This window comes from Gorilla gorilla, chromosome 23 (genome assembly GCF_029281585.2).
Source record: "Gorilla gorilla gorilla isolate KB3781 chromosome 23, NHGRI_mGorGor1-v2.1_pri, whole genome shotgun sequence".
Classification (NCBI taxonomy): domain Eukaryota; kingdom Metazoa; phylum Chordata; class Mammalia; order Primates; family Hominidae; genus Gorilla; species Gorilla gorilla.
This window is the reverse complement of record NC_086018.1, coordinates 31,452,430-31,470,202: the sequence shown is the minus strand read 5'-3', so window position 1 is coordinate 31,470,202 and position 17,773 is coordinate 31,452,430. Positions and strand designations below refer to the sequence as shown.

The 17,773-nt window shown below is 45.7% G+C and overlaps 1 protein-coding gene across 7 annotated transcripts in view; it reads left to right on the top strand.

Moving 5' to 3' along the window:
- The window catches only part of LARGE1 (LARGE xylosyl- and glucuronyltransferase 1), a 759,370-nt gene that overhangs the window by 476,910 nt on the left and 264,687 nt on the right, over positions 1–17,773 (top strand). For all 7 annotated transcript variants that reach the window (XM_055375362.2, XM_055375363.2, XM_055375361.2 and 4 more), the window contains one exon: positions 14,248–14,352. In XM_055375362.2, the coding sequence (XP_055231337.1) occupies positions 14,248–14,352 (105 nt within the window). The remainder of the gene's footprint in view (positions 1–14,247; positions 14,353–17,773) is intronic.

The window sequence follows — 17,773 nt, the reverse complement described above, 5'->3', positions numbered from 1 at the left end:
GGCTGCACGGGCTTAAGAGCTCCATCCCACAAAACCACCATCACTTCAGATGCCAGCCACACATAGTGGGGCCCCAGGCTGCAAAGTCAGAGGTTTCCATAGCACTCACCTCAGGTTCCATAATTTCTTAGAAGGATACAGAGCTTAAGAAAGTATTTTACTTTCTGTTGCAGGTTTGTTATAAAGGATACAGCCCAGGAACGGCCATATGGAAGAGATATGAGCTATGGGGGCAGGGCGTGGAGCCCCCATACCTTTTCCAGATGTGCCACCCTCCCAGACCTGGATGTGTTTCTACGCAGTAGCTCTCTGAGCCCTATCATTTAGGGATTTTAATGTTGGTTTCATTACATAGGCATGTTGACTAAGTCAGTAATGATTGGTGATCAATTCAGTCTCCAGCCACTGCCGCCTCCCTGCAGGTTGAGGGTGAAGTTCAAAGATCCATCCCTCTAATTCTGCCTTGTTATTTCTGTCAGCCAGCCCCTATTCTGAAGCTCTCTAGGGGCCTAGTAAGAGTGGCCCCCTTAGGGCTGGGTGCAGTGGCTCACACCTGTAATCCCAGCACTTTGGGAGGCTGAGGCACGTGGATCACCTGAGGCCAGGAGTTCGAGACCAGCCTGGCCAATATGGTGAAAGTCCGTCTCTATTAAAAATACAAAAAGTAGCCGAGCATGGTGGCAGGCGCCTGTAATCCCAGCTACTCAGGAGGCTGAGACAGGAGAATTGCTTGAATCCGGGAGGTGGAGGTTGCAGTGAGCCGAGATCCCGCCATTGTGCCCCAGCCTGGGTGACAAAAGTGAAACTCTGTCTCAAAAAAAAAAAAGTGGCCCCCTTAGAACAAAAGGTGTTGCCCCTGTCACCCAGGAAATTCCAAGGGGCTTAAGAGCTCTGTCTCAGTGATCAAGGAGGGACAAAGACCAAGTATTTTTCTGAGATACCACTTTACTCATCCTTGTCAAGCTTCCTGCTCTGAGGTCTTAACACACACTCTTCCTCCTGCCTTCTTCCTCCCTTCCCAATTTCCTTCAGATCTCTATTAAATCCTTATTTCATCAACAACCTTTTTGGCTAACTTCCCACCTTTCAGCATTCTGGACCTCTCTATCTCAGCCATTTCTGAGTCACAGTTCCACAATTTTGTTGGTGTGACTGTTTAGTGGACCTCGTCCTGTTTTATCAGCTGAATTCAGTCCCCCAAAATTCATATGTGGGAGCCCCGACACCTTGTCACCTCATAATGTGACCATATTTTGAGATGGGACCTTGAAGGACGTGATTAAGGTAAAGCTAAGACATGAAGATAGGCCCTAATCCCAGAAGACTGGTGCCCTTGTAAGAAGAGGAAGTGGTGGGGCACAGCGGCTCACACCTGTAATCCCAGCACTTTGGGAGGCCGTGGCGGGTGGATCACCTGAGGTCAGGAGTTCAAGACCAGCCTGACTGACATGGCGAAACCGCGTCTCTACTAAAAATACAAAAATGAGCCGTGCATGGTGGTACGCACCTGTAATCCCAGCTACTTGGGAGGTTGAGGCAGGAGAATCGCTTGAACCTGGGAGGCGGAGGTTGCAGTGAGTCGAGGTCGCGCCACTGCACTCCAGCCTAGGTGACAGAACAAGACAATGTCTCACCGTCTCAAAAAATAAAACTGTAAGCTCCACTGAGGGAAGGGACCGCCTCAGCCCTGCTTGTTGCTAGACTCTGATTCTGATATAGATGCAATGAATATTTGTTGCATAGATGAATAACTTATCTCATGATGTTGACAGAGACCTTTGAAATACGCCTTTCATTAACCTTATACCAAATGATGCCAAGCCAGCATACCTTTATCCTTTTAGTAAGTCCTGGCTTGAATTTCATCCACATTCTTCCTCATTCAACAAGAATTACTACATCTTTATAATCTGCCCAAGGTTCAGGCTTAAGAATAGAAAGAGATTTTGTGCTTAAGTTTCCTGACCACTTCGCCATGCAGGGAGGGCCTCTCTCATCAGTAGCTGTTCTGAGTGAGCCGAGATCATGCCATTGCACTCCAGCCTGGATGACAGAGCAAGACTCCATCTCAAAAAAGAAGAAAGGAATACTATAAGGGGAAAAACATTAAGCAGTAACTACTTAAAACCCAGAAATTTTTGGTAATAGTGATAATACTTAATCAAAATTGGACAGTTATTTTACAATTTAACAATTCATTTTACAGTCAAAACAGTGTTATGATAGAAGTAGAATGAGTTTTACTGTTATCCACTGTTAAAAAAATAAAAATTAAAGTTTGGAAATTGAGTCATTTGACCCAGGTGGCACAGTTAATAATTGAAAAAGCCAGAACTTAAATGTTGGCCTTATCCTACATAGAAGTGCTTATTCTACAACCCCGCTTTGCAGCATTCTGGAGAAATTAACAAATTAAACAATTTCTCCTAGACACTAATAATAGTAAGTCAAAGGAATATCTGTGAATGAAGTATCTAAAAGATGCCAACAAATTCTGTTTTTTAAAAAAGACAAATCCAAAATTTCCATGGATGGAGGTTGTAGCTGGGCTGAGGCCAACTCTGCCACCTCGTGGAGGCCTTGTCTGAGAGGTGGCGGCAGCCATGCGTCCTGGGACTCAGTGTTATAAAAGCAGCCTTGGAAGAGAGCCCAGCAGCTCTGTGTTCCTTTTTTAGTTTTTCCCATTTCCAAAGACCAAAGATCACGGAAGCAAGAAGAGAAAAATCATTATTTCAGATTGAACTGAAGTCTTAAACTGTAAATTAAGTTAATGTGGGCCTGCTGGGGATATCTTGGGGGTTGGGGAGGGTGGACTTGTTCTTGGATCTTGGCAGAAGAAATCATTATCTGGACCTTTATTGGACTGGATACCCTTTTCTGCATCTTGGGCCTTCCTTCTCTATGCTCCCGAGGTGCCCTGGGTAGGATGTCTTCTCAGCTCAATGTACTGGGATTAACACTGAAAGAAATTAAACTCAGAGCATCCCAGTGGGCACCAGAGGGTTCTGCAGAGGGGCCTGGGCTCCTGCCTGCAACCCCAGGTGGCAGTGCAGACAGGAGCAGGTGGGCTGGGCATGCACTTCGACCACCCTTTCTCCCCTTCCTCTCTGTGCCCTTTAGAGTCTACCCCATGGTGATGCCCGCTGTAGCCATTCCCTTGGGGAGAGAAATGCTTTGCAGATGGTTCTAACCATAAGTGTAGGTGTGAAAACATGGGCTTTTGTAACTGAGAGGTGGGAATGCAATCCCCTACTCTGAGATTTCTTGAACTTGACATGTGACTTTATCTCTCTAAACCTCAATTTCCCCTCTGAAAGGTAGAAATAAGTACACTGCCCACCTCGTGGTGTCATTGTATCTCTTTGATGATGCATAGAAAGCAATCAATGGCTGGGTGCAGTGGCTCACGTCTGTAATCCCAACAGTTTGGGAGGCCGAGGAGGGCGGATCATGAGGTCAAGAGATCGAGACCATCCTGGCTAACACGGTGAAACCCTGTCTCTACTAAAAAATACAAAAAATTAGCCGGACGTGGTGCGGGCACCTGTAGTCCCAGCTACTCGGGAGGCTGAGGCAGGAGAATGGCATGAACCCGGGAGGCGGAGCTTGCAGTGAGTGGAGATAGTGCCACTGCACTCCAGCCTGGGCAGCAGAGCGAGACTCCATCTCAAAAAAAAAAAAAAAGCAATCAGTATCCCAGTGCCTGGACCAAGTACTAACTAGAGGGAGCAGCACTGAGAAAAACTGACTCTGCTCATAGGGCAGCTGTCCATACACACATGGACAGCACAAGTAAAAGAAGAACAAGTATGGGGATGTTCTTGATGAGAATGTTGAGAAAACTCATCACTGACATAGCATAAAGAGAGCTCCCAATCAGGTTGGAAGGCAGCTTTGAGGTCTTCAAACCTAGTCTTCTGTTCAGTACAGAAATCCCCCTTCCCACAGCATGCCTGGTAGGTGACCACCCCTTTCAGAGGTCCCCAAACCTACCCTGTATCAGAATTAATGGGGGCCACTGTTGAAAAAGAAATTCCCAGCGCTCAGCCTGCGAGTAGCTGCATCCGTGAGATTTGAGGCAGAGCCTGGCAAATGGTAGCTGGACCGTTTGAGAAGCTCTTTGTAAAGCTAAAATTCAGAAGGGCCGAGAGCGTGCCTGTTTTCTTCCCTGCTGTGTCTGTAGCAGTTAGCACAGATCCTGGTGCAGAGTTGGGGCTCCATAAATACCTGCTGGATGAGGGCTGAATCATGCAGCCTCTTCCAGAACCATTCCGGTGATCGGAAACTTCTCCCTAGAAAGGGAGCTCATTTCTGTTTTGATTAACTGATGGCTAGTTATGGTCTTGCTTATAATAAGCAACGTCTTTCTTCCTCTCATCTTCGCTCATTCAGCCTAACTCTTCTTTCAAGAGTGACACAGATTCTGTTTCCTCTCAGAAGGGATTATCCCTGAGCCATAGTTCAGTAAGGGTGGAGTATTTTTTCCAAGTGAAATGAGGGCTGAGTGATGAATAAACTGGGTTAGGGTGCTTCATCAGGAAACTGAAACCCAAGCAATCAAAATGAGTGGCAATGAATTGGAGTACATAGATCGCATCTGAAGGACATGCAATGTAAACCTGGGCTCCCCAAACCTGATTAAGAGTCCCAGTGAAGCCCTGTGAAATAGATATCATTTTACACATGAGAAAAATGAAGAACTGAGAGTTTACTCAATATTACCTATGAGCTGGGTGTGGTGGTGCATGCCAGCACGATGGGAAGCTGAGGTGGGAGGATCACCTGAGGCCAAGAGTTCAAGACCAGCCTGGGCGACATAGCGAGACCCCCATGTCTACAAAAAAAAATTTTAAGTTAGCTGGATGTGGTGGCATACACCTGTAGTCCCGTAGCTGCTCAGGAGGCTGGGGCAGGAGGATAGCTTGAGCCCAGGAGTTCAAGGCTGCGCTGAGCCATGATTGTGCCACTGCATTCCAGTCTAGGTGACATAGTGAGACCCTGTCTCTTTATTAAAGAGAGAGAGAGAGAAAGAGAGAGATTACGTATTAAATGTAGAAGAGCTTGAACTTAAACCAGGTGGAGAATTATATTAAAGTTCAAAGAGGCTGGCTGTGGTGGCTCATGTCTGTAATCCCAGCACTTTGGGAGGCCAAGGTGGGCGGATCACCTGAGGTCAGGAGTTCGAGACTAGCCTGGCCAACATTATGAAATCTCGTCTCTACTAAAAATACAAAAATTAGCTGGGCATGGCGGCATGCACCTGTAATCCCAGCTACTCGCGAGGCTGAGACAGGAGAATCGCTTGAACTGGGAAGTGGAGGTTGCAGTGAGCCAAGATTGTACCATTGCTCTCCAGCCTCAGCGACAAGAGCAAAACTCCCTCTCAAAAAAAAAAAAAGTTCAAACAAAATAGCAGCAGCTGAGTTTGAGACACATAGGATAAAAAAAAAAAAAAAAAAAAAAGGAACTTCAAGCCAGAGTTTTGGTTTTGGCTCCTGGCTCTTCCGTTGACTGTGTGTTTCTATAAACACCGCTCGCCCTTGGCAGTCTTCATGTGCAGTAGTAGATGGTTCCAGAGAAGTCATTAAGACCATCACAGTTCATCTGACTGTCTATGATCCTAGGGTGCTTTGAGCTGGAGCTGAACTGCAAAGTAGGAACTGTGAAACACGCAGGTTCAGAAATTCTCCTTTTCAATCTATTCGGGGTTGTTTAAATATCATTCTGTGTGCATCTTCTCAGGAAATGTTTTCTTATTCAACATTGACTAGCCAGGAACACCTGGGGCTGTATAGCAGCTCTTTCAGGAGGTTTAGTAAACGGTAATATGATATTATATGTTTTCCTACTTATAGACATCCTGCACTCAGACACACATTGAATGGTACTATTAAATGCTTTTCTATTTTAAAATAGCTTATTAGAATAAATATGAGGTTGGGAGAGCACTATTAGGTTCTCTGCTGACAGTCAGGGCAGCCTCTGGTTTTAACATTTTAATATTCACCTAGTGGTATAAGCACAGCTGGTTTGATCAGCAGCAGTGATTGGCAGACTTCCTCTGTGTGCCTAGGAGCTTTTCTGGGGGTGGAAAAAAGGAGATAGCACTGAAAGCATCCTGCAGATCACAGCTAGAGCCACCTGTTCCTGGTGTTTACCTGGAGAAGTTAACTAGTACGCATCTACTTCCACTCCATTCAGATAGAATTTACCAATTCCAGATGGGCTAGGTTGGTGGGTTGTGGATAATGTATATTTTTTATTTATTCACCCATTCATTCATCCATTCATCCACACACCTGCAGTATAATGGGCCCCTAGAGCACTTAAGCTTTTTAATCAAGGAAGCAGAATCATCAACTTTGTGCTTTCAAAACATTTCTATGGCTAGGTAGGCAGAATGGAATGGCACAGGGCTACCCTGAGGAAAAAGTGATCAGGTACAAATCTGCTAATCCAGGAGAGAGAGAGAGAGGAGGAGAGCATGGTAGAGCAAGGGAAGGGATGAATTTGAGAAACACTCCATAGATAAAATCTGTGGGATTTGGGCATGGCAAGGATGTGAGGAATGAGGAGCAGGAGGGTTCAAGGTTGATTAAAAGGCTTCTAGCTGTGGTGACAAGTTTGATCTTCATGCTACCAACCAAGAAAACAGGTAGGGGTCACACCTATTTTGTAGGAGGAGAAGATTGTGGAGTTAGTTTTGGTCAGCTTGCGTTGAAAGTCATTGTGGAACAGCCAAATCACCTAAGAAGATGGTGGGCTGATACATAGATTGAAGAGCAGGGCGCTTTGGAAAGAAGTCTGAGCTAAACACAGAGATTGGTGATCATCTTCCAGTCAATAGTGTCTGAAGCCACCGGAGTAGATCCCATCATCTGTGGATAAAATAGAGAGTAACAAAAGGGGGCCAAGAAGGGGAGTTGGGGAGCACCAGCATGTTAAGGGAGGCAGAGAGAGGGAAGCCCCATGGAGGAGGTAGGGGAAGGATGTTCAGAGGGAGTACATCAGCGAAGGGACAGATGTCGCCGACGCTAAAGGCTTCAGAAAGGTGGAGTGGGGTGAGAGACAGCAGGGATGGGGTGAGGGGTAATGTAGCCAAATTTTGCAGAGTCCAGTCTATGCACCTAAATGTCAGCGCTTGGGTAGGAAAACCTAGACATTATGAACACTGGTCATCCCAAAAGGAAGGAAGAGAAGTGCCTTTAGTTGAGCGTCTCCCATGAGCCAGCACTTTACATCTATCATCCTTTTTTTTTTTTTTTTTTTTTTTTGAGATGGAGTCTTACTCTGTTACCTAGACTGGAGTGCAGTGGTGCACTCTCAGTTCACTGCAGCCTCCGCCTCCCAAGTTCAAGCGATTCTCATGCCTCAGCCTCCCAAGTAGCTGGGATTACAGGTGCATGCCACCACACCCAGCTAATTTTTTTGTATTTTTAGTAGAGGCAGGGTTTCACTATGTTGGCCAGGCTGGTCTTGAACTCCTGACCTCAAGTGATCCACCCACCTTGGCCTCCCAAAGTGCTGGGATTACAGGTGTGAGCCACCGCGCCCGGCCTTATATCATCTTAATCTGATCTCAATTCCATTCTTAGAGGTCAGAGATAGATTTTGTAGTTAACCTTTTATGATAAGGAAACTCAAGGCTCAGAGAAGCTATACCTTGGTCAAATCATACACAGGTGGGGCTAGAATCCTGTTTTGCCAAGTTTTAAAATCCTTTGTCTTCCTAATTTATCATGCTGCCTTCTTTATACCCAATGGATGAATGCTCAGCTCAGCCTTTTTATGCCAGATGCACTGTGTGGAAGAATTGTGGTTCTCTGCTCCTTGGTTCTCACCTCCTGAGCAGCAGGAGCCGGGCCTTGAGCCAAAACCTGCAGAAGGAAGAAGAGAGGGGAGTTCCCTGCGTAGAGCCATCCATCTGCTGGCTGGTGACACCAACACCAGGGCCCCAGCAGAATAGCAAGCTTGTTCGCTCTTGTCTGACTGTTAGTGGTGATGTATGAATAAGCAAAGAAGACAGCTTCATTTTCATAAGTTAACTTGTGCCTAGACTAAGGAAGATGGAGAACAGCGCACTTAATCATAACCACAGGCCCAGCTTGGAAAACAATGACAAAGCGTTTTCTGTGAGTCACAGTGTTTTATTACAATAACTCCTAAGAAGACGAGACAGGCAGTGCAGAATGCTGAGCAAGCCAGCACCCTGTAACCACCTGTGTCATCTTCCCCCAAGGAATCCCCTGGGATTTTACCTCTTCACACGATGGCAAGCTGAAGATGTGTTTGCATCATCAAGGTTACAGCTGTAGACTTGGGCCTCTGGAGACCAGGATTTAGATGCCACCTGGATGATGGGCTGGGATTGCTGGAACTGTCACAGATCACCTGTATCATCCATGCTGTCACCTGGTAGCAGAGGGGACTTCTCTCCTAGAAGGGTGTTACCTGACAGAACCCTTATTGGAAAAGCTTTTGGGCAGGCCTGGCTGCAATGCTGGAAGGGATGTGGTAGGTGACTCGGTGGGAGGGGAGATATCCAACTTGTCTAGCAGGTATCACCCACTTACCCCCACGGAATCAATTACTCCCTACTTATTATTCCCCCATCTTGCTAATATCTCCCTGTCATTGCTAATATCATGCTGCTTCAAAATTGTTTATCTGTCTCCTCTTCTAGCTGTCCCCAGAGCAAGAACTATGTTTTTTTTGTCTTTGATTCCTTAGTATTTTGTGTGGTATCTGACACAACTCAAACCCTCAATCGATACTAAGCTGAACCAACGTCTCAGCAAACTAAGGGCCATGTCAGCTAAGGACAGGAGGAGATGGCTGAGCTGGAGGTCCAGGCAGATGGAGCAGAGTGTAGGACCAGGGAGTTCTGGGTGCTTCCATAAGAGCAAATGCTTACTGAATGCTTTACTATTTTATCGACACTTTTAGTGGTAATGTTTGAATAAGCACAAAACACAGCATCATTTTCACAAATTAACTTGTGCTTAGAGGAAAAAAAAAATTAGGTATGTTACTTACTATCTCTATTTTACAAGTGAATGAAGAAGCAAGCACAGAGAGGCTAAGTACCTTGTCCAGGGTCACATAGCTAGTAAGTGGAACAGCCAGGATTTGAGCCCAGGCGTCTGGCTCTGGTGTTCGTTTTCTTCACCACTTTACTGTACTCAAGTATGTATGGCGTTGGAGACTACCAATGAATTCTACTGGTTTATGAGGTGAATGTAGACACCACGTGAGTTTATTATGTGCCAGTCACCCTGCAGGTGAAATTTACCCTTGACTCAAGCAGTAACAGAGCTTCCAAACTCCAATCAGTAATTCTCAAACTTTAATGTGCATCTGAATTACCTGGGGAGTTGGTTTATTTCAATGCAAATTACTAGACACCGTGGCCAGAATTCTTATGCAGAAATATTGTGGAGTGAGGGAATTAATATATTATTTCCCCATATGCACCACCCCCGCCCCTGCCAATATTGAACCAACTTAGAGATAAAGGAGGGAGAGCCAGATGTCACCTTATTTTACTGATAAAGGTGAAATTGGAGGACTCAACTTTAGAGTCCTTCAGTATCTACAATGGCTCTTCCTAGCACCAAAACCCAGAGTTGGAATTGCTCAGCTATCCCAAGAAGTACTAGACAACCACAGCCTCACTGAGAGGAGGTCTGCTCTATAAAATTTAACAGCATGAAAGAACAGATTCGATGCAGGCTATCTGTCGGCATGCTGGCTCCTGGAAGAAGGGACAGAGGAAGAGGCTAGGCCACATCAACTTGGTTGCCTCTGAAACTCACCTTTCTCTTCCCCATGGATGTGGAAGGAGTTACCTGTCACCAGTCAGATAACTGTCAGCAGTCAGTTAACTCCTTTCACACCCATGGGGAAGAGAAAAGGTCGGCTCAAGATGTCAAGAAATCCCTCCTTCTAGAAACCGGAGAAGTAGGGGAAAGCAGCCTCCCACTAATAACTAACTTCTAGGTTGAATGAAGCCCAGGAGCCTGTGCTTTTAGCAAGAATCTCAGGGGTTTCTGAAACAGATAGTCCTCAGACCACACTTAGAGAGGCAGAGTTCGAGAATGGCCTAATGGTTGTGCTGGATGACCTCCAAAGAAAACCTCATGGATAAGCTTGCTGTCTGTCAGGGGCTTTCAGGTTAGAATAGGCAGTGACTATCATATGTACAGTGCTTAGAGTTCCAGCTTCTGTTCTAAGAACTTAACATGTATGAAGTCATTCCAGCATGTGAAGTCACAGCAGCTGTAAGAGTTAGATACCAAGGCAGAGATAGGTTAAGCAATTGTTTTCACGGCTACACAGCTAGAAGGTGGCAGGGCTAGGAACCGGAACCAGGCAGCCTGAGTTCAGTCCACACTCTTTATCTCCAACTATATTGATGTTCATGGTTCCCTCTTCACACAGAAGCTGGGAAAGTACAGCCTGAAAGCAAAACTCGACACCATTGAGAGGCTAAGCAACATCGCTTACCCTTACTACTGTTTTGATCATTGATATGGCAGCTAATGAATTTCTTTTAAAAAGCAAAATGAAGTCTCAGTAGCTGTTGATTATTCTGTTTTTTTCTCACCAATGGATATTAAAAGTTCTAACTATCATGTTGCTAATTAAGGAATTTTTTAAGAGGATTGGCATGCCTTAAAGGGTTAAGTGGTACTATCAGAAGCAATGCAGCCCAGGTACAAACTGAATGAAGAGCAATTTGGATGTTATTCTTTGGGATAACGTGACTTTAGGTTAACCATGAAAATCATTCCTTCTCTGGAGATGAAGACCTTGAGTTTAAGCCTTATGTAGAGCACCCCAAGTGGGTGCTGCCTCCCCATCTTTGCAGTTTTCCATACAGGGGAGCAGATGCCTGAGTTCCCAGAGCTGGGTGGAAGGTCTGTTAATATTGGTGACTGCAGAGAGGGTGAAATGATGTGTGAGGACACTAACACACACCCGATCAGGAAGGTTAACCCACTAGATGTCATTTATTTAGCAGACATTTATTAAGCACCTACTGTGTGTTCAGTGCTACACCTTGTAGTATCTTGCCCTTGGAATAATGCAGGCAGTGGTTATTTATAAATGAGGTCTGTGGGTGCCTGAATATTGCCAACTTCATCTTTTATGGAGTGTAAGTCAGCTGATGGCAAAATACCCGTAGGAGCCAGGCATGGTGGCTCACGCCTGTAATCCTAGCACTTTGGGAGGCTGCGGTGGGAGGATCACCTGAGGTTAGGAGTTCGAGATCAGCCTGGTCAACATGGCGAAACCCTGTCTCTGCTAAAAATACAAAAATTAGCCAGACATGGTAGTGGGTGTCTGTAATCCCAGCTACTCAGGAGGCTGAGGCAGGAGAATCACTTTAACTCGGGAGGCGAAGGTTGCAGTGAGCCAAGATGGCGCCATTTGCACTCCAGCCTGGGCGACAGAGCAAGACTCCATCTCAAAAAACAAAACAAAGCAAACAAACAAACAAAAAACAGTAGGAAGTACTAAATAGTGATGTCTTCCATCTAATATAGGAATGACAATAAAGTAATAGTTCAGACTTGGGCTTATTCATAAAAGGCTTCATGCTGGAGACGGACCTTGAAAGGATCGTGGGTGGGGATTGGCAGGGGGGGCAAGGGCAATGCCTGCCAAGGGAGAGCTATATGAGCAAGGTAGAAATTAGACCACAGGCAACAAAACTATATATTTTTGTTTGGCAGGAGTAAAGTGTAGCTCATAGAGTATTTGTCTGAAGAAGTAAACAGGCAAAATAAAATGTATGGGATGCCACTATATAAAATTTGGACTTTCAAATATCTGAAGATGACCTTACCTGAAATTTAGATGGACCCTCTAAATTCAATAAAAGATCATTCCCAGGCTGGGCTGGTGGCTCACGCTTGTAATCCCAGCACTTTGGGAGGCCGAGGCAGGCGGATCACAAGGTCAGGAGATCGAGACCATCCTGGCCAACATGGTGAAACCCCGTCTCTACTAAAATAAAATTAACTGGGTGTGGTGGTGTGTGCCTGTAGTCCCAGCTACTCGGGAGGCTGAGGCAGGGGAGTTACTTGAACCCGGGAGGCAGAGGTTGCAGTGAGCCCAGATTGCGCCACTGCACTCCAGCCTGGCAACAGAGCGAGACTACGTCTCAAAAACAAAACAAAAGACCCTTGGGATACCCACCTGGGGCCTTAGTAATTATCTTAGTAATTAGGTATCACCCCTCTCCCCCAACAATGACACTTCCCATCCTCATTGTGAGGTTATTAAATGAGGTCTCTAGCTGGGTCATAGCATCAGGACAGGACACACAGCTTTCCCAACTAAGGGCACCCTGCCTTTCAGATCTAATTGTTCTGCACAAATGTCCTAAGCTTGTTGCACATGGGATTGGTTGACTCTTATACTCCCTGAATTGGTGTTACGTTTTTCTGAGGAATTCTACAAGTTTTAGATGTCATGTACAATGACAGAGTGGGTGGTAGTATTTTTCCCATGCCTCTAATTTATGTATTTGTGCCCGGGGTGATGATTTAGATAGGAGCTTAATAAAATTGATTGAATAAATTACCCCAAACCCACACACCGTCATTTCAGGGAGCTGTCATCATACCAAGGAGATGCTATATCACCCAGCATAGTGTTCCAAAAGAACCACTGTGTTTTCTTAAGTGCAGATGGCTTCCATTTGGTCAGAAAGGTCTTTATTTCTCAAATTGGCCAACAATACAAGAGTGTAAATTCAAAAGGTATTGGTTAGCTGTAGAAGAGAGTCATTGTTAGGTGCGTGACTTTTCCAAGTTATTTAAACTCTCTAAACCTCAATTTCCCTTTCTTTTTTTTTTTTTTTTTTTTTGTTTTTTGAGACGGAGTCTTGCTGTCTCACCCAGACTGGAGTGCAGTGGTGCGATATCGGCTCACTGCAAGCTCCGCCTTCCGGATTCATGCCATTCTCCTGCCTCAGCCTCCCAAGTAGCTGGGACTACAGGTGCCTGCCACCACGCCCGGCTAATTTTTTGTATTTTTAGTAGAGATGGGGTTTCACCGTGTTAGCCAGGATGGTCTCCATCTCCTGACCTCATGATCCACCCATCCCGGCCTCCCAAAGTGCTGGGATTACAGGTGTAAGCCACCGCACCCAGCCCTCAATTTCCCTTTCTACAAAACGTGGATTGATAATTCCTGCCTAAAATATTTGTTTTTGTAAGGATAAGCAATAGTGCATCAAGACAGTGGGAGGAATCTTTGTTTCAAACAAATGTAGATGTCTATCCTAGCTCCATCTTTAGCTGTCCAAGTCACTGGTCCTTTGTGAGCCTGTTTCCTAGGCTGTGAAATGGTATTGGTAATAATTGCAAGAGAAGGCCTTCTGCGTGATGGAGTTGTCTAAAGGAGCCAGGTGGATCAGATGTGAAGGCCCAGAGACATGTACGCCCTAAGAGACTGACTACAAGGCTAACTTGCCTAAGTTGCTAAGATGCAGCAGAGACTGAGGCCGACATCAACGCCAGCTCTGGGGACAGAGGAGCAGTAACGCCAGCTCTGGGGACAGAGGAGCAGTTGTTATCTAGACAACACTCTTGTATTGATATGATATTGACATGATGCTTGTTGACACAAGATAAATATATTTGAAAGGAAGCAGTGAGGGTGAGAACAAAAACCCTGTAAGAAGGTGGACAAAGAGTGGCTCTTCTCTTTGGGCTCTCATCTCAGCAAACAAGGGTAATCCCTCCTCCCTGTGGTGAGAAACCAATCCCAGTCCATTCCCAGAAAACGAGTAAATTAATGTACAGTGGGAAATACCAGAATGGGAATGCTTGAGAAATAGTATGCCTGTCAATAAATATGTGCTCCATGAGTTAGGAAAGAAATGCGTGCATGCATGCGTGAATGAATGAATGAATGAATGAATGAATGAATGTATGGTTGGGGGTTCTAGCTTTATCAGATTTACTAGGTGACCTGCAGCAAATCAGTTAACTGTTCTGGGCCTCTATTTCTTCTCTATAAAATGGAAATAATAAAAATGACTGCCTAATGGTGAGAATTAAATATGTTAATGCAAGTTAAGCTCTTAGGTCAGAGGCTGGCATTTCATAAAACCTCTCAGTAAGTGAATACTGTTGTTGTGATGATTTGCCATTACCCTGTGTCTTCAATAGTCACTGATCCAGATGGCTTGGCTTCTCCTTTTAAGATGTTTGTATTCTCTGTACTTCACAGGTCAGCAAGTCCTGGGCTTGGTGGAGAACCAGAGTGACTGGTACCTTGGAAACCTGTGGAAAAATCACCGCCCATGGCCAGCCCTTGGAAGGGGCTACAACACAGGTATATCCTCAGGGTGGTATGGGAAGAGTTGCAGAAGGTGATATGAGGACCCAGTGCTCCTTCCTCAGGAGAGGAGATTGCAAAAGCTCAGGAGGAGGCCACCTGATTGCTTGAATTCAGTGGTGGATGGTTTGTGGGCAGTTTGCATTCCAGTTCCTTCTTGGTGCTATAGCCACAGGCAGAGTAACCGTTGGGCTGTGGCAGTCTGTGGCATCTCACCAGAAAGCCCCTCTCCTGACCTCTAATCCAGATCCTATTGGATATCTTTATCAGTATGACCCATAGGTTCCCTGGCTCTGTTAATACAGACCAGATATCATTCTTCAGTAACAACCCCATTTCAGTTTCTTAACACAACGGATATGTACTTTTGCCAATCACATTCCACGTCCACTTGAGGTCTTCAGGGATGTGTGTTCACTGTAGGTACTCAGGATTCATCTCCACGCATACTTCCATGTATGTGGTGGGAAAGTAGCAGAAGTTGTATTATCTCTTAAAGTTTTTGTTTAGAAGTGACGTAATTTCATATTTCATTGACTAAGCATGTTGTGTGGCCATGCCTCCCTTTAAAGCGTGTGGGCAAGTGCAGTCTACCATGTGCCTGGCAGGAGAAAAAGCAGAAATATTTGCTAATCAGCACTTTTGAGGACCACATGTGCCTGGCAGGAGAAAATGCAGAAATATTTGGTAATCAGCACTTTTGAGGACCACAGACCTATAACCATGTGTCTAAAATAAAATCCATTATTCTACCTCGTTACTAGCCCCAAACTTGCATCTCCTCTTCAGTTTCTTTCTCTGTTATTGGTGTCCTTCATTCATCCATCAACCCTTCTTGTTCACCAGCTGTCCCTTGAATGCTTACTGTGTGCGAGGCCCTATGCTAGCTGCAGCAGACACAGTCCGTGACCTCATGGGGTGTATAAGCAATGAAACTAGAGCAGCCTCTTCCTCCTGAGGCTCAATTCCCATCAGCGTCTATCTTTGACATGCTTCTGGATCCTTCTGCCTCCCTCCTCCATCCTCATTGCCACTGCTGTGGTATCCCATTCTCAAAGGATGCAGACTCCTGATCTTTGTCAGACTAGAATGTGGAACTCAGGGAACAGTAGGATGGGTTGAGACCAAGAAGGGCTGGAACTTGGCATCTGAGACCAGCAAATGAAGTGGGTTGGGACAGGTGTCTGGCTCTGGGGAAAGTACCACCTAAAAGTGATAAGTGAAGCCTGCCCTGGAGGCTGAGGCCAGTCTGTAGTGGGATCAGCCAAAAAGAGTCCCGAATTCTGAGAGCTGATGGTCAGACTCCTGAAAAGTCAAATGCAAACACAGGGTCCCAGAGAACAAAGGAGAAGGGACATGAGTCAAGCTTCCAGAGGTAAGAGTTCACAGATGGGGTCAGAGTGGGGGTCAAAGCTAGAGGAAGACAAGGAAAGAAAGTCCAGCATCAGTGTCCAGAGGTGGCAGGCAGCCAGGGAGCCCTGTATTGACGGCCATCCTGAGAGACGGGACATTCCTTAGCTAACATTTGCCTGAGTATTAGATATGCCTTGCTCTATGTAATTCTTTTTTTTTTCCTGTAACGCCTACCAGGCAACAGAGGTTGCAATTGAAGAATGTCAACCACCAGCCCTTCACAGACTCCAGATTCCCACCCTGGAGTCTCCCATGCTGTGTTGGGCATTAATACTTTAGTTGCTGGATGATGGGGAAGTCTGAGGAGTTCCTGAGAGGGGCCAGGTTGGGGAAAGGCAGCTGAGGGCATCAGAGCAGTGGTTCTCTTAGCAGGTCAGAAGGTATTTCACTCTTTTCAATAATGGGTAAGGCAGGGCCTCTAAGTTTCAGCTGAGTATTAGCCAGGCACCATGTTAGGCGCTTTATGGTTGTCAATCTCCTATGATTCTCACACTCATCCTATGAGGCAGGTGCCATGCCTATACCAGAAGAAACTAGTCTATACCAGAGGAAACTGAAGATTGGAGCATTGAAGGCTGCAACCCTGAAAAGTCAAGGAGCCTGTGGTGTTAACTACCAACCTGCCTTGCTTGAACTTTAATGGCTTCAGGATTAAACACTTTTCAACAATGGAGAATTCTGGGCTCTGCCCTTCAAGAGTCTGATTGACTAGGTCTGTGCAGGAGACTGGGATTCTGCCCTATAGGAAGCCTCTAGGATGTTTCTGGGGCAGAATGTCCAAGGGCCTGCTCTGATTAAACATGGCACTCTGTTTCCTGTCCCAGCAAGCTCTCCCAGATGCTGTTTTCTCAGTGCATCGGAGACTGGACCCTCCATGAACCCACAGCGGGCCAGGGACAGGGGTTCCACGTGCTTTCCTCTGGCAAACGACTAGTCACCCCGTGTTGATCTTTTGTGCCTGGATTTTCAGACACGTTCCCTCCAAGCTTTCATGGAGGTGGAGACACCCATGTTTCTGGGTGGAGAAAGGAAGTCTCAGGAAAACCCTGGTGTATACATTTCGTTTCTGTCTTCCGAAATATATAATAGAAAATGTCACATAGAAATATACTGCAGTGCCTCAGGGATGCTGCATCAAGATCACGGTTTCCTGCGTAAAACAAAAGCCGCTGGTCATCAATCCGGGTTTGCAGGGAGAAGAAGAATGTAGCACACTAGGGAATTTATTACAACCAAAATGGCGTGTCTCTTCCTGCCCTTCCCTATTTGCTATAGAATGTAGCGTCAGGAGACACAGGAGCACGTAAACCACCTCCAGTTCCTGCTTGATATGTCAAAGCAGTGAGTTACTTCCCTCCTCGCTGGTACTGAAAGGGCAGAGCAGAAGAGGGAAAGCCCTGTTGAAGTGATGTGTCCATTTAAATAAGCCAGTGACACCGAGTGATTATTATGAAAGGACTTAGGCAACATCAAAATGCAAAAAATTGGCTTTCATGAAGGGGATGTGTTGCTTTAAAACCAAGGATTGCACCATCCAGTGAATGAGTCATCCAGACATGTAGATTCTCATGGAAACTGAGGACACCCCTGGAGAGAACCTGCCACCCTAAATCCCAGCACATCTGAAGCCTCCAAAAAGAATATCTCCAGCAGAACCTCCTGTCTTATGCCTTCAGCTTGATGTTAGGAACTCAGGCAGATCTGGGTTAGAGCTGCAGTACAGTCATTTAGTCTTCGTATGCAACTTGGCCAAGTCACTTCACTCCTTGAACCTCAGTTCTCTCCTTTTTTTTTCTTTTTGTTTGTTTCTTTTTTTTTGAGACAGAGTCTTGCTCTGTCGCCCAGGCTGGAGTGCAGTGGCGCAATCTCGGCTCACTGCAAGCTCTGCCTCCCGGGTTCACGCCATTCTCCTGCCTCAGCCTCCCAAATAGCTGGGACTACAGGCGCCCGCCACTACGCCCAGCTAATTTTTTTTTTTTTTTTTTTTTTTTTTAGTAGAGATGGG